A 14,803-nucleotide genomic window follows, 5' to 3' on the forward strand; every position below is an offset into this window, starting at 1 on the left:
TCTTCTTTGCATGATAGAGCCCTATACTGCATTTGTTGATGGCACTGTGAACTGTGTTCACAGACAAAGTTTTCCTGAGCCCAGGCAGTGATTTCCAGGACAGAATCAGGTCTGTTTTTAATACAGTGCTGCCTGAGGGCCTGAAGATCACAGGCATCCAGAACCAAGATGTTTCCAGATTCTCTGCATCTTTTGGTGATAGTATGTTCTGTATCTGATGGAATATTCAAAGTCTTGTTGACAACATCTGTTCATCTTTACTTCTGAGAGACTCTGCCTCTCTAAGGTGCTCTATTCATACCCAATCATGTTACAGACCTGTTGCCAGTTAACCTAACTAGTTACAACATGTCCCTCCAGCTGTTTCTTTTTAGTACTACTTACACATGTTGTTACACATGTTGTTACCATCAAATTCAAGATGGACTAATAAATATTTTCTATGTTCTATTGAGAGTAAAATTTAGCTTTATGAGATTAGCAAACGATTGCATTCTGTTTGATTTACATTTTACACAGTGTCATGATATTTTGGGGTTGTACTTAAAGCTGTTCACTTCTGATTGAAACCCTCAAAACTGATGATACCAATTCTGAACAGGCTGGGTAGTCATGCAGAGTGTAGCATCCACCTTTTCTTTTCATTTGACCAAGAAATAAAGCAAACATATAAAAAAAAAATCATAACCTTACTGATAAAAAGGGTTTAATGTCTCTGTAATGTTGCACAGGATTGTTTAAATCATCAGAATTAGTCATTTTCTGCAAAACTGCTCAGATTCCTCAAACTTTCTAAAACTGTCCAGCAAAAATATGCTGGACATGACTTCAGTGTGTTCTATACTGCCTTCACGCAGCTTATGAGCAGTCACAGATGGTACTGTAGGTACCTGTGTCCGCGACATTCTCCTTCTTCTTCTGCACAAAGCCAAGCACAGCAGAGCAGGGACAAAGAAAAAGCAGAGATTAGAAGAGAAGGGAGAGTGAAAATAAGGGGAATAAAGATTTAGAAGCAGTGGGAAGAGGTGCACACGAGCATACACGCACTCAGTAGAGAAGTTGAGAGGAGGCAGCAAAGAGGCCAGTGCATTTTAATCCCTTTCACAAGCGACAGTGGAAGAGATAAAAGGGGGTGGATTGAAAGGAGAGAAAGCCAGCAATAAGCTACAAGCATGACCATACACATGAAGGCAGCGGTCTGAACACTGGGGGTGAGGGGGGTTGGACTGTCAGTGTGCATGTGCTGCAAGAATCCCCAACCCCCATTTCTTCTGTATCAGGATTCTTTAAATGATTTCCTCTGAAGGGTTGAGCAGCATTGCAGCGAAGTGCAGCAAACAAAGAGGGGAAATAAAAATAAGGGTTTGTTTGTTTGTTTGTGTTACCTGTATGTAGGAGACTATGTCTGTGGTGAAGAGTGTGTGGCAGAATTGGGAAACAGGTCTGGACTTCCGAACACGGACTGACCGAGCACATTGCGTTCTGGGAAATATAACAAATGAAATGCATAATCCCAGTTTACATGTGTTTAATGATAGCCAAGATCTAACAATGTTGATAACTACAACCATCAGTTAAGTGTTCCCGCTTTATAAATGAACTTCTACACAGAGCAGAAAATTGATTCAAAATGTTAAATTTGGTTGACTGCCCTTCTCCCCCCGCCCTGTCCTCTCTGCTCTCTCCATGTCTTTAAGCCTCTCTCAGACACACTCGCTTTATTCTCAGCTGTGTAAACACACTGTTTACCTGGAAGGGTCACTGTCGACGGCTTCAGCTGGGAAAAAGAAACAGAAAACATCTGATTTAATGCGTGGCTCTAAGACATACAGAGCATGACAAAACAGCTGATTCTGCACATGACTGAGTCACCAGAGGGGTGTAAGTTCCTCAGGCGGTGTTACTTGAGGATGCATCAGTTGGGACAGTGAAAATGTCAATAAAATAAGAGTTCATGGTGTTAGAAAGATGTGAGCTTACCTGGCATATAAAGTGTGTTTCAAAAAGGATCACAGAGAAATGTCTCAGAAATAAAAAATGGATTATTTTGAGAAAATCTTTCACTAAATATAGATGGACGGTTTCATGCTCAAACTGTCGATCTTCTGCTAAATTAGTAGGGTTTAGTCATGTAAACCAAATTAAAAGTGACTTTTAAAACACCATGAACACCATGAAAAGGAAGTTTAGTTGAGGTTTTAGCTTAATTTCTAACATATCCCCCTCAAAAATCCACAATTTATCTTCTTGTAGGTTGTGCCATCCTCAAAAAAAAGAACAGCATGGCCTTAAAGTCAGTGGTTCATACACGAAGACGTACAACCACACCGCTAGACTAACTAAACTTTCTTATTGGCACCTTTCACAGAGCTGAGAAGTAGCATCATCACAACAACATGCATATAATCAGTAGATATAGGATAATAATAGTACCTTTCTGTATGGCATCGTGTAGAAGATCATGTTTGGCTTGAAGTTTGGAGGCCAGAGAACTGCTGGTGAGGAACTCCTTCACTTTCTATATCAGAAATATGAGTAATTAATCATATTCAGGACAATTTAATCATTAGTCTGGGGGAAAGTCTTCAACCAGCTCACTGTAAAGTAGTATGTCTCTGTCTCTTGTTGATTGGCTCGACGCTTAGCAAGGGTGAGTTTTTGGATGTTGCTTCCTCCAGGGGGCTCGTGTGATAGGCTGCTTGACACGTCAGGGGATGGGTTATAGTCGCTGTCGCATATCGTGTCCAGAAGGGCTGCAAGTGTGGCTTTAAGCGTTTTACTGACCTGATAAAACGGCAAAATGGTAATTTTACTGTTATTTCTGTTCTTTTTCTTTCTTTTTTTTTTTAAAGCAATTTTGACTGACCTAAAGACAGAGAGATCACAATGGAAACAAGCACTGAGAACAATTAACTGACCTCCTCTGTTTCCAGTGTAACGGCAGCAAGGCGAGATTGAAGCTGCTGGAACCTGGTCTCCAGCTCGTACCTCACCTGGCTCTCCGCACTCACCTCACACACCTGAAATACACAGTATGATGTAACAAAATGAAAGATCATCAAGTTCAAACCATTGAAAAGCTGGTTCCACATACGGTTGTGGGATTTAACACCACTGCCATTAAAACAAACCTCTATGTGAGCCCTGTATGTATTAAAGGTCCCCCAAAAATATGTCAAATAACCATAAAGCAAAATGGTGTGGTGTGAGGCTGGAAACCGAAGTCGTGAACAGCGCTATTTCAGCCTAAGGTAAATGTAAAAAAATAAGCAAAAGGGCATCACATTCATTCTTAAAAACAGACACAATTTTAAACCCCACAACTTAGCTGCTGTTGCATTGCATGCTTTCCTGTCTAGCATAGAAAATGCTATAATAAATGGCAGATTTACCAGACAAAATTCCTAATTACTACATAAGTGAATTCACCGCAAGGTCAAAAACGCATGTCAATATATTTAATGAGAGATGGAAATTAAATTGGCTGCAGCTAATGAATTTAACTAGCTTAGCACATTAGCAAAAGCTAACTTTGGCAGTTCCTGATAACTTTTAAAGTGAGAAACCTATAATGGGATCTTAAATATAGTGAGCACTTTAAGGCTATAAAAATATGGTATAATACTAACAGTCCAAACCTAAAGCGAATCTGGATATTTATGACTGAAAGACATGTTTTTCAAGCAACACTGGTTACAATTAGCCAAATTCTGTTAATGAGGTCACGTAAAATGACAGAGCGGGGTCAGTGGATACAGAGGTCGCCAACTTCCAAATGTCAATCGCTACAGACCTCCAAACTTCAGATTAGCTGTTAGAATAGCTTCATGGAATGGGTTTCCATGCATCCAAGCCATACATCACCAAGTGCAATGCAAAGCATCTGATGCAGTGGTGTAAAGCTGGACTCTGACGAATCACGCTTCTGATGGACGAGTCTGGGTTTGGCGGTTGCCAGGAGAACGGTACTTGTTTGATTGCATTGTGCCAAGTGCAAAGGTTGGTGGAGGGGGGATTATGGTGTGGGGTTGTTTCTCAGGAGCTTGGCCCCTTAGTTTTAGTGAAAGGAACTCTGAATGCTTCAGCATACCAAGAGAGTTTGGACAATTTCATGCTCCCAACTTTGTGGGAACAGTTTGGGGATGACCCCTTCCTGTTCCAACATGACTGCGCACCAGTGCACAAAGCAAGGTCCATAAAGACATGGATGAGCCAGTTTGGTGTGGAAGAACTTGACTGGCCTGCACCCGATAGAACACCTTTGGGTTGAATTAGAGCAGAGACTGTGAGCCAGGCCTTCTCATCCAACATCAGTGTCTGACCTCACAGATGTGCTTCTGGAAGAATGGTCAAAAATTCCCATAAACACACTCCTAAACCTTGTGGAAAGTTTGCCCAGAAGAGTTAAAACTGTTATAGCTGCAAAGGGCAGGCTGACGTCATATTAAACCCTATGGATTAAGAACAGGAAGTCACTTAAGTTCATATGCGTGTAAAGGCAGATGAGCAAATACTGTAGGCAATATAGTGTATTTAGAAGTATATAGTTTGTTTACTTAAATAAATGGGCCAAAAAAAAGGAGGGCTCAGATTTTGACACTATATCTGCTTGTTAATCAGCAGATCTTGTGTGATTCAATGTCTTACAATAATCTTCTTTCTCCCTTTTGTCAACTCTCCATTACTCGACCACTTTCAGAGAAACAAAACAACAGCTAACCAGGCAACAACGGTAGTAGGCACAGGTAAGTGGAGAGCATTCCTTGCAGAACAAAGCACCCATCCCAGCGTGAAACAAAGCGTGATGTAACTTAAGAAGCTACTCTTCATTGGGCTTTTTAAAAACTATCCCACAATTATTTTTAAAAGAGGATAAACAATACCGTTTTTGTATACCCCTGTCTCTCTGTCTGGTTTGTAGCTTTATTTCTGTGCATGTAAGAGATCTCTAGATTTAAAGATTAACTCTATCACAGTGCATGGTGCTTCTGGATGATAGACAGATAGTATGAGAAAATTCTTCAGGAGTAAAGAGGGATGAACACCCTACGGTGAGAACGCGACCACACAGACACTTAAGTTGAGTGTTTCAGACATGAGGGGAAAGTTGATGCAGCTGTATGTTTCTTAAATATTAAACCATGTAAACCTATGCTAGGTGATGCATAATAAAAATATGTGAACTTGTAAATTAGCATACCAGCAATTTAAAGATAAATACTTTGAAGTGCACATATAAAGTGGCTATCCAAGAGTCTTTTACTCAATATGGAAGATGCTTTACGTGTTATGGAAAAAGTGACATTTCAGCATCATCACACAAGTTTACACAATGCAACGTGATCTCACCTGGTCTCCCTCATGTGGGTGGTAATTGAATCGAAATGGGAGGCAGAAAGCAGCGTCGTGTTGCTGTAGCAACGCGTCCCTGTCTCCACTCTGATCCAGGGATGTTACGGCAGCCTCCAGCTGTTTAAGGCCCGTCTCCTCTGTCTTTTGAATGCGCCACCTACTTGCCATATAGCACTTCATCACCCTCTCCATAGACAAATGGAAACCAAGGTCACAGCACTGCCGTGAGGGAGGGAGCAAAAATGATGGGTGGAAGGATGGAGGGAAGAAAGAAACAAGAGTAGAAGAAGAGGGAATAAAAGATAATGGAAGAGTGACAAGATGGGAAAGGCAAAATGGAGCAGAGGAAGACAAAAAATATGGGGAAGAGGAAGATTATTATTTTTTGACAGGGAATTCTTTATCATTTCTTCCTTTAATATCTCAGCTTCTTTAAAGAAAAAGAAGAAGTGTCAGTAAAAACCACTGAACGGTTTGCACGTTTCTTACATCAATGAGAGTGCTGACATCCTGCAGGTAGTACTTGTTCATGGCTGCATTTGACGCTGCCAAATTTAGCAGGTAGTCATTGCGAGCCTTGGTACACTTCAGCTGAGTTTCCTGCACTCTGCCGTGCCTCTGTGCATGCACATATACACAAAAAAAACATGTCAGAGAAGATAACCTACCAATGCCTACCAACAAAGACAGTCCATTTACAAAGTAAATACACAGAAAAAAACAGGAAGAGGAAGTGGTTGATCATGTAGACACCACAGTTCAAGATACACTTCACACTTCCTGTGGCTTGTTCTTTCTTTCTTACAATTTCAAACACGCACCTTTTCCATTAATCGCTCCATCTTCTTGACTGAGCTTCGCCTCTGCCCTACCAACTGGCCGGGGCCGAGCTCAGCTGATTTACCGGTTTGTCTCTCCTCCAATCTCTCGGCTTCCTTCAGTTTTCCCTCAGCTATCAGGCAGTCTGTGTGGTATTGGTTATATGTCTTCAAAGCCTAAAACAACGCAACAACACAAACTCCACATGAGTATTATGAGTGTCCATATGCTATGACTGCTATTAGGTATTGATTTGTTACATTGGGGTGCAAACATGTGGTGCTCACCATCTGCAGTTCAGTGGTGACCTTCAGCAACTCATCCTGCATCTGGGTTCCAATCTCTTTGCTCTGCAGTAAACATTACAGAATGTCAGCCAAAAACACAACAGTTTTGTTTTAATAACAGTGATTTGAAAGAAATATCATTCATACATAACACGCACATGTAATCTGCTCAGCTCTGTTATGTAGGTTACCATAATCCCATAGTTTATAGCTGCTTTTCAGTGTCAGTTTTTTGTACATGATCATTGATTATCAATAAACTGTAGGGCCGGTTGCTTTCTTTTCAATGCAAGGATAGGCTAAGATGTGTTGAATTTACTTATTAAGCAAATTAACCATCTGAGGCTAACCGTTAGTTAACCATGTACATTCAACCAGAGATGGTAACCACAATGTTAACCAGCAAATCTAGCTGATGTCACATAAACAGTCGTGGATAATATTCTCAGATCCTTTACTTAAGCAAAAATACTAGCATAGCATTAAAAAGATACTCCTTTACAAGTAAAAGTTCTGGACAAAAAAAACCTACCGTCACAGGGTTCAATCCTGTGACTTAACTCTTGACAATAAAAGTGTAAATGAAACAACTTTTTGAGAACTATACTTATTGGAAGAAAAATAATGTCACTTTTCATGCTGTTTCTAAAGCATTTCTTTCATAACTAGCAATATGTTGAAATGTTGAGCTGAAAGTGACTGTGAGGATGCTAAAAGAGTCTTGCTCTGCTTGGCGATGGGCCTAACAACACCTCCTAGCTGCTTTAAAACCACTCGTGGCCTCGTTAACATTCTGCTCACTTTTTAACCATGACAAGAGATAACGAGCTTGTCAGACAACCCGTAATTTGAGAAAGATCATACTGTGCACTTTATAAAATGCACAAGACTGCTATTGCTCCTGTGTTACCATTACAAATAAGCAAAGTATAAAAGTGAAAGGACTGTGGACTAATACCTCCACACAGGATACAGAGTGATTTCAGTGGTTCATTGTTCTACGCTATTTGCTATATTATTATAATAATCTTCTTGATGTGCTTTACAGTATACAGGATAGAACTGTAAAGATAAAGATAAATGACAGATTTATCATTTATCTTAGATAACACTTTATTTAAAAAAAGATCAATTTATATAAGACTGTAAAGAGAAACCCGACTCAAAGCTTTATTTCCATGGTTTACGGTATAAATATTAATATAATTATAAGCTTACTTCCTTCAGTATTTTGTGTTCGAATTATTTTAGTACTGGGGGAATGAGGAATTGTGTGGACCAGATTCTCCATTATGTCTTCCTCCGTATACAAAGCATCCTCTCACCCGTTTGTGCAGACGGTGCGTGTCCTCCGTACTGTGTGCCAGCCTCAGTGTGAGTGTGTTGCAGCAGGTGTCACCCAGTGCGGCGTGTTCCCGGCTCTCCAGACGGGTCTGAGTCAGCAAGACCGACCAGACCTGACACACGGACTGACCCCACTGCTCCTTCCTGCAGAATTAAACAGTAATCCTTGAGCTTATGACGTGATGACTCACAAAGAGCCACCAGAGACTGTCAAAAGACATATTTGTACGCAGACTAAAGTATGTGCTTACTTTTTAGTCTTGTGAGTGAACCTCTCAGTCAGTTTGTCGAGGGCTCGAGCATATTCAGCCTCGATGTCGCCCCGCCGTCGGAGAAACTCAGACAGGTCTGAGAGCTGCTGTTGTTTCACGTCCACCTGAGAGTCTAAGATCTTCATCTGGTCTGTCAGCTGGGCCCGCAGGTCTGAGATGTAACAGAGAAAGAGATATATGTCAGAAATATATATTCATGAGCGCTGAACATACACGGATGTGCACAGGTTCTTCAGGTTCTTAAGCCGGAGTGTTTCTACATGAAATATGTAACTATTCGCTTCTCGTTACCAAAAAAAGGTTCATACATTTTTACTGAACCCAACAAACATTTCTCAGCTGGGATAAGTTAGTACCTCAAAGAACTGAGGTTGAGTTCAGAAAAACAACCTTTGAGCAACACACAATTATCAACTGGAGTCTATAAATATACAGGCATGTGAAAAAGTAAACGAACCCTTGTTCAATTCAAATTCTAAAGTTTTTAAGCAGTCTTAATCTCAGATGAACAAAATTACATGAACAAAATGATAAATCAAAAACATAAGCCAGACTGTAGAGTATACCCACAACCAAATCCTTTGTGATGTGTTTCACATTCAGTATTGTGACGCAAGTCAGTTTTTTGGCCGACAAAGGCAAAGATATGCCCCGTTGTTCTCACTGGGTAGTTGTAGTTGCCTTCACTGGATGTGCTGATTAGTTTTACGCATCATTTCAATACTGAACTTTACTCCCTGATTCTAAGCTGCAGAGCATGTGTGATTATGTGCAAATACAGTACTACTGGCCCATTTCAAGGTCATATAAAGATAGCACAAACACTGACACTGATTATAGCACAGTGTGCTTGTCAGTTGCTGGACAGGCCACTTGAAGAAAGTAAAGTTTCTAGAAATAAGAAGTATACCACTAACTCCACCCTATGATTCAACAACTTGTAGAACCTTTAGCAACAATAACTTAAGGTGATGATTTGGAAGTGTGCAGCATTGGTTTATGCACAGCTCTCTTAAGGTCCCACCACAGCATTTCAGTCAGGTTGAGGTCTGGACTTTGACTGAACCATTGTAACACCTTGATTCTTTTCTTCTCCAGACAGATTTGCTGCTGTGTTTGGGATCATTGTCCTGTTGGTGACCCAGTTTCAGCCAAGCTTTAGCTGTCGGATAGATGGCCTCACATTTGACTCTAGAATACTTTGGTATCCGGAGGAGTTCATGGTGGACTCAATGACTGCAAGGTGTCCAGGTCCTGAAGCTGCAGAACAAGCCCAAATCATCAGCCCTCCATCCCCATGCTTGACAGTTGGAATGAGGTGTTTGTGTTGCTTCTGCCTCTTACTTTTTGCTGTCCTGCTCCTAAATGATGAGTTTCTCACTCAGTACATTAAAAACTGCAGTCACTAAGAACAGTTACTTCAGTTTGAAGCAAGTTTCAGTTCTCCCGCTACACTGGTAAAGCAAATGTCATGCTTTTAATGACTTTTTTAACAATTAAATATATTATTATTTCCAATACAATGTATCTAAACCACTACATAATATTTGTGACTGCGTGACTTCATCAACAGCGTACAGTTGACAACTGAGTAAATTCATGTGTGTATTTAATAATAATAAAGAAATGATAAATAACATTTATTGCAATATAGTACTGTGTCATTAATTCACATGTTTAAGACCACCTCATGGTTATATGTCTCAACCAACCGGTCAAGTTAGGGTTTACATTTATGTCTGCCTAGACTCATAACTTGTGAATATGATATAAAAAGTTCTAAATGTATTAGTAGAATTTACATATGTGTGTGTGTGTGAAGCGTGAATGCTTCCCAAAGATCACTAGCAACCAATATTGATTTTTATCTCAAAGGGATCTCTCCAGATTCTCTGATTCTTTGAATGATTTTATGTACTGTAGATGATGGAATATTCAATTCTGAGGAACATTGTTCTGAAATTTTTCCACGACTGCTGAACAGAGTCTTTCTAAGGTGCTCTTTTTAGACCCAATCATGTTACTGACTTGTTGCCAATTAACCTTATTGGTTGCAACATGTTCCTCCAGCTGCTTCTTCTTAGTATTACTTACTTTTCCAGCCTTTTGTTGCTGCCGTCAAATTCAAGCTGATATTTTTTAAACTAATAGTAAAATAGTTACTATGCTCTTCTGTGAGAAGATATTGACTTTTCTGAGATTTGCAAATCATTACATTCTGTGTTTATTTACATTTTACACAGCATCCCAACTAGTTTACAATTGGTATTTACAATTTACAAGGATCACAAATAAAACACACACTGGATTATATCATTATAATACCCTCTGCAATCTCAGATTTCACCTGAAAAACATCCCAACCCACACATCTAGTAGATTATATTGTGAATCAATAATAATTATAGCCTTTCTGTCAGCTGACAAGATTTGATAAAATGCTGTCACTGAGTTGTTTGATTGCTCTGCAGAGTACTTTGACATCAACATATGGTTCATTACACACACTTCACTTCTTATAATCCTGCAGAACATGATATTATAAACACAAAGCTTGTAAGTAAACACAGCAAAGCCAAAAGCAAAGTGTCACGATGCTGCACTTTGTTATGAAAAGGCTAATAGGAACATCGCGCCTAAAAATAAGACTGCCTTCATTTTCTTCTCTCACCTCTTTCAAATTTTTCCTTTGCCATTTTCTGCTCTCTCTGTTTTTCTTTCTTCTCCACTCCCCACTCTGCCAGCTCCATCTTTCCCCTTTTTACTCTTTTTCCCTGTCTTTGTGCGAGTACACAGCCCAAGGCTGACTGGATGTGAGGAGACAGCATCACTAATACTAGCTATAAATACACCCTTGTAGTACAGTACGTAGAGCCAGCCAGCCACGACATGCCCACTCCAAAACACGGCACACGACATACACACGCATGCCGTTGTCATGTGAAAGCCTGATAATATTGGTCATGGTCATGTTTCCACTTTTATCACAACCTCTCTTTGCAACTTTACAGGTCCATAAATATTTCTGACCTACAGCCACAAGAAAAATCTTTGCAGGGAAGTTCACATGAAGTGTAATTTCAGCTTCTTAAAACGTGGGCTTTTTCATGAGGACATGCACCCATATGGATGCCTATAAATTTATGGCTGGATGAGTGTGCAGAGCAACTGCACGCATTCACGCATCAGTGTGTATGTGCTGCTTTACATGCAGCCATGCGTGCAGGTAGGCACACATGAGCAAACAGAAGTGCGATAAAGGCCACATATATGTGCATACAGAGCGGCTTACCTTTCATCTGCGAATCATACTCGGCCAAACTCCCCTTCTCCCTCCTCAGCTTTCCATGTGATGTCATCATCTTTGATCCTTTGCCCTTCCTCTGTCAATGAGACCTTCCTTCCCGATTCCTGACTCTTCTCGTAGCCTCGCAGTCACCCCCTTCTCAAACCTCTCAACCTCAGCTCGCTAGTCCGTGACCCTTCACCCCTGACCCCTTGGCCTTGTTGCTCTACAGCTGCGTGCCGCGCATCAGCATTAGGGTCGATTGACTCTCAGTGGGGATGTCAGTTGGGTCGATTTGTCCATGGAATCCGATGGGCTCCTGATTTGAGCACAGATCCATAGGTGAACTGGCCTGAGTAGCAAACAGAGGGGAAAAAAGAGGGTGGTTAGAGAGGAAGCTGATACGATGACAAGAGGGCAACAACGGGCAAGATATTTTTCAGACCAGAACGAGGGAATGAAAGAGTCAGTCAAATGAGGGCAGGGTGATACGAAAGGAAGGGACAGTGACACTAGAGAACAGAGATTTAATAAGAAGGCAGAACACAGAGTGGACAGTAAGAGGGCAGAGTGATGTGGATGTGAGACAGTATGTATAATAAATGGGGGATGGGAAGATGAGAAGTGCTGAATAATAGCAGTAATGAAGGACATTTGCTGCCTTGAGGACGGTGGTTGGGGATGTCCATAAAAGTGATAATTAAAAATAAAAAAATGCCTGCAATGATTTTTACTGTGTTGCAAGATGAGAAATCTGGTCTCACAGCAGGATGTAGTGGAGACTGAAGGCCAACCAGAAAATAGTCTGTTATCTTCTTTCTGTGCCAACTTGTGGTTTGTTGATGTTTTAATGACTTTTAAATGCTGTTTTTCAAGTTACCTTTGCAGTAATTCTACTAAAAACATTACAGTCTGCCTAGCCAGAGTGAAATTTAGTACACATATGTCGGACTGGAGGAGCTGCTGATACCATTTTCTTTTTCTCACTCTTAGAAAGGACACATTATTTTTTCTAAAATCACTTATTTTGTGCTTAAGATCACATTTTGGATGTCTACAGTCACTTCCAACTTAAAAACTCAGAAGAAAAGTCAACAACAACTTTGTTTGTGCCCCTGAGGGTATAAAATATCTCATTCTGTTGTGTTCCACGGGGAAGGAGATAGAGGTCGATCAAAGTCCAGACAGGCTGGAGGCAAATAACCAATGAACCAAAGAGGTATTTCATTAAGCAAACCAAAGGGTGCTGTAGAACAGGAAAGTCCAAAAACTCAAAATTAATGAAAAGTGCAATGAAGCAGCAGGACAGGGGAAACCATGGAATGAGACAACGACGAACTGGCACATGGCTGAGGGAAACAGAGAGCTATAAACACTGGGAGGGTTGATGAGTAAAGTGACAAAAGATGAGTATGAAGACCTAAGGACAAGACCTAGACGAATAGTCTATTTTGCCTGAGAACTTTCCTAACAGAGAAAAGACCTGGAAGAATCTGAATAGCAGCCACGACAAGAGCTGTTTGAATTATCAAAATAATAAAGAAAGCAGCTCCAATGCTTCCTTCATTATCTCCTTTAGCACAGGTTACACCAGGCCACACAATTCCTTGTGGCCACAAGTGTTATAACACTCGATTATTTTCAGTCGTTCTAACTGTGATTCATGCGGATAAATAAGATGACAGGAGGATGAGTATGAGCAGCCTGTGGCAACAATATATTTCCCTTTTTTCTGTCCTTTTTCAGTTACAAACTTTGATGATAAAAAATTATTCTATATAGTCTCCAATATTATTTTCATGTAACAATGCAGTAAGGTTGTAACAGATTAACTTTTTTGTAGAATGTTTATTGAACATTTGCAGTTGCAGTGCTGCAGACCCACATCACAGATCAGTGTGACAATGCTCACATTATTGCAGCTCGGCTGTCTCTTCCTTAGTCCTGAAGAATTTTCTTCTGACATCTTTACAAACCCCATGATGTTTTCAAAGAGGTCAAGGAAAAGAGGATATGAAAAGATGGCTGGGGGTCTTTTTTTTTGGCTATTTGACTGAGGACATTCATCCTTTTTCTATACCCGCTTAATCCAATTCAGGGTCACGGGGGTCCTGCAGCTTATCTCAGCTGTCACAGATCATACACGCTCACACTTACTCCTCGGGTCAATTTAGAATCACCAATTAACCTAACATGCATATTTTCGGATGGTGGGAGGAAGCCGAAGTACCCGGAGAAAACCCACAAATGCACAGGGAGAACATGAAAGGAGCTTGGAGGTGAAAGTGCTACATCCAAAGACATTCAGAGACAATGGCAGGTACAGAGTCATTTAACCTAAACCAAGGACTGAAAGCAACAAGAAAATAAACTGAACAAATGCTGAAGACAAACTCAAGAACATGAATACAGAGTGTCAACGTTTTGGCAAAAGTGGGCCCAAATGCAGCACTGAGAAAGAGGAGGTGAAGACAGATGATGGTCTCGGAGGTTTTTAATTAATCAAACTGAGGCGTGAAAAAGAACAACAGAGAATACAATTGGAACAGAACAACAAGCCACATGAAACACGAAATGAAGAATCAACTGAAAACCAGGAGTAAATATACTGAGGGAAATAATTGCAAAAATAACTGTTAGGTGAGGCAATCAGGAAGTATATGAAAAAAAAAACATCAAGAGGCCCAAAGGCAAAGAATAAACTAACAACCCAAAAACCAAACAAATTCTGACACATTCAGTGAGAATGAGTGGTGAAAGTTAAAAACAAAGAGGAAGTTTCAAGCCAACACAGTCACAGCCAAATGGATGGTACACCTTCAGTGTGCATAACCTCCTCTGCTTTTCACTGAAGGGCAGCACTGGCTAAAAAGATATGATTTGTTTATGTTTGTTTGTGCTCCTAGAATTGAGCAGTTTGGGATCTAACATTTCTACAATGAGGATTTCTGACTATTTCTGAAGACTTTATTGAGGAATGAAAATACATTTCTGCGCTGCTCATATCTTCCTTTTAATCTCAGCAAGCTGGCAAGGCACAGACAACTTCACTTCCCACATCCTGTGTCAGTTTCTCAACAGGTTTCAGCACTCTGCAATGAGTGCCAAAATGTGCCTCAATCAGCCTCAAACAGTCATTTCATTTTAGAAGAAATACCAACTCCATCAGCGGTCTGGTTTAATGTGGTCTGCTATAATCCACAGAAAACTTTCCAATAATGGAGGCATGTTGCAGCTTCACATGAAAAAAAGGTGACACGACCTGACAGTGCAGTGGGTGTGATGCAGACACATTTCAGTAACGGTTTCAGACGGAAGTAAGGAGCAAATGTGGAAGGGCTGTGAAAGAACGCAAAGAGATTTCCACAAATGAGACTGCGAGGCCTTGAGACCTCCAAAGGCTCTGGGGGTTCATCAGCGTACGACCTTAATCTGCACACAAC

The 14,803-nt window shown here is 40.6% G+C and overlaps 1 protein-coding gene across 3 annotated transcripts in view; it reads right to left on the bottom strand.

Moving 5' to 3' along the window:
* LOC140271183 (SLIT-ROBO Rho GTPase-activating protein 3-like) overlaps window positions 1-14,803 on the bottom strand; it is a 36,010-nt gene that overhangs the window by 15,993 nt on the left and 5,214 nt on the right. For 2 of the 3 annotated variants that reach the window (XM_072366297.1, XM_072366295.1), the window contains exons 2-13: window positions 11,367-11,712; window positions 8,054-8,225; window positions 7,784-7,946; window positions 6,459-6,521; window positions 6,174-6,347; window positions 5,842-5,970; window positions 5,350-5,571; window positions 2,919-3,020; window positions 2,599-2,784; window positions 2,434-2,518; window positions 1,750-1,777; window positions 1,386-1,482 (exon numbers count right to left, since the gene is read on the bottom strand). In XM_072366297.1, coding sequence (XP_072222398.1) covers window positions 1,386-1,482; window positions 1,750-1,777; window positions 2,434-2,518; window positions 2,599-2,784; window positions 2,919-3,020; window positions 5,350-5,571; window positions 5,842-5,970; window positions 6,174-6,347; window positions 6,459-6,521; window positions 7,784-7,946; window positions 8,054-8,225; window positions 11,367-11,436 — 1,491 coding nt within the window. In that variant the 5' untranslated portion in view covers window positions 11,437-11,712. Of the gene's footprint in view, window positions 1-890; window positions 919-1,385; window positions 1,483-1,749; window positions 1,778-2,433; window positions 2,519-2,598; window positions 2,785-2,918; window positions 3,021-5,349; window positions 5,572-5,841; window positions 5,971-6,173; window positions 6,348-6,458; window positions 6,522-7,783; window positions 7,947-8,053; window positions 8,226-11,366; window positions 11,713-14,803 lie in introns of all 3 variants that reach the window. The other variant, XM_072366296.1, reaches the window with a different exon arrangement.

This window comes from Leuresthes tenuis, unplaced genomic scaffold (assembly GCF_036924035.1).
Source record: "Leuresthes tenuis unplaced genomic scaffold, fLeuTen1.0.hap1 SCAF_16, whole genome shotgun sequence".
Classification (NCBI taxonomy): Eukaryota; Metazoa; Chordata; class Actinopteri; order Atheriniformes; family Atherinopsidae; genus Leuresthes; species Leuresthes tenuis.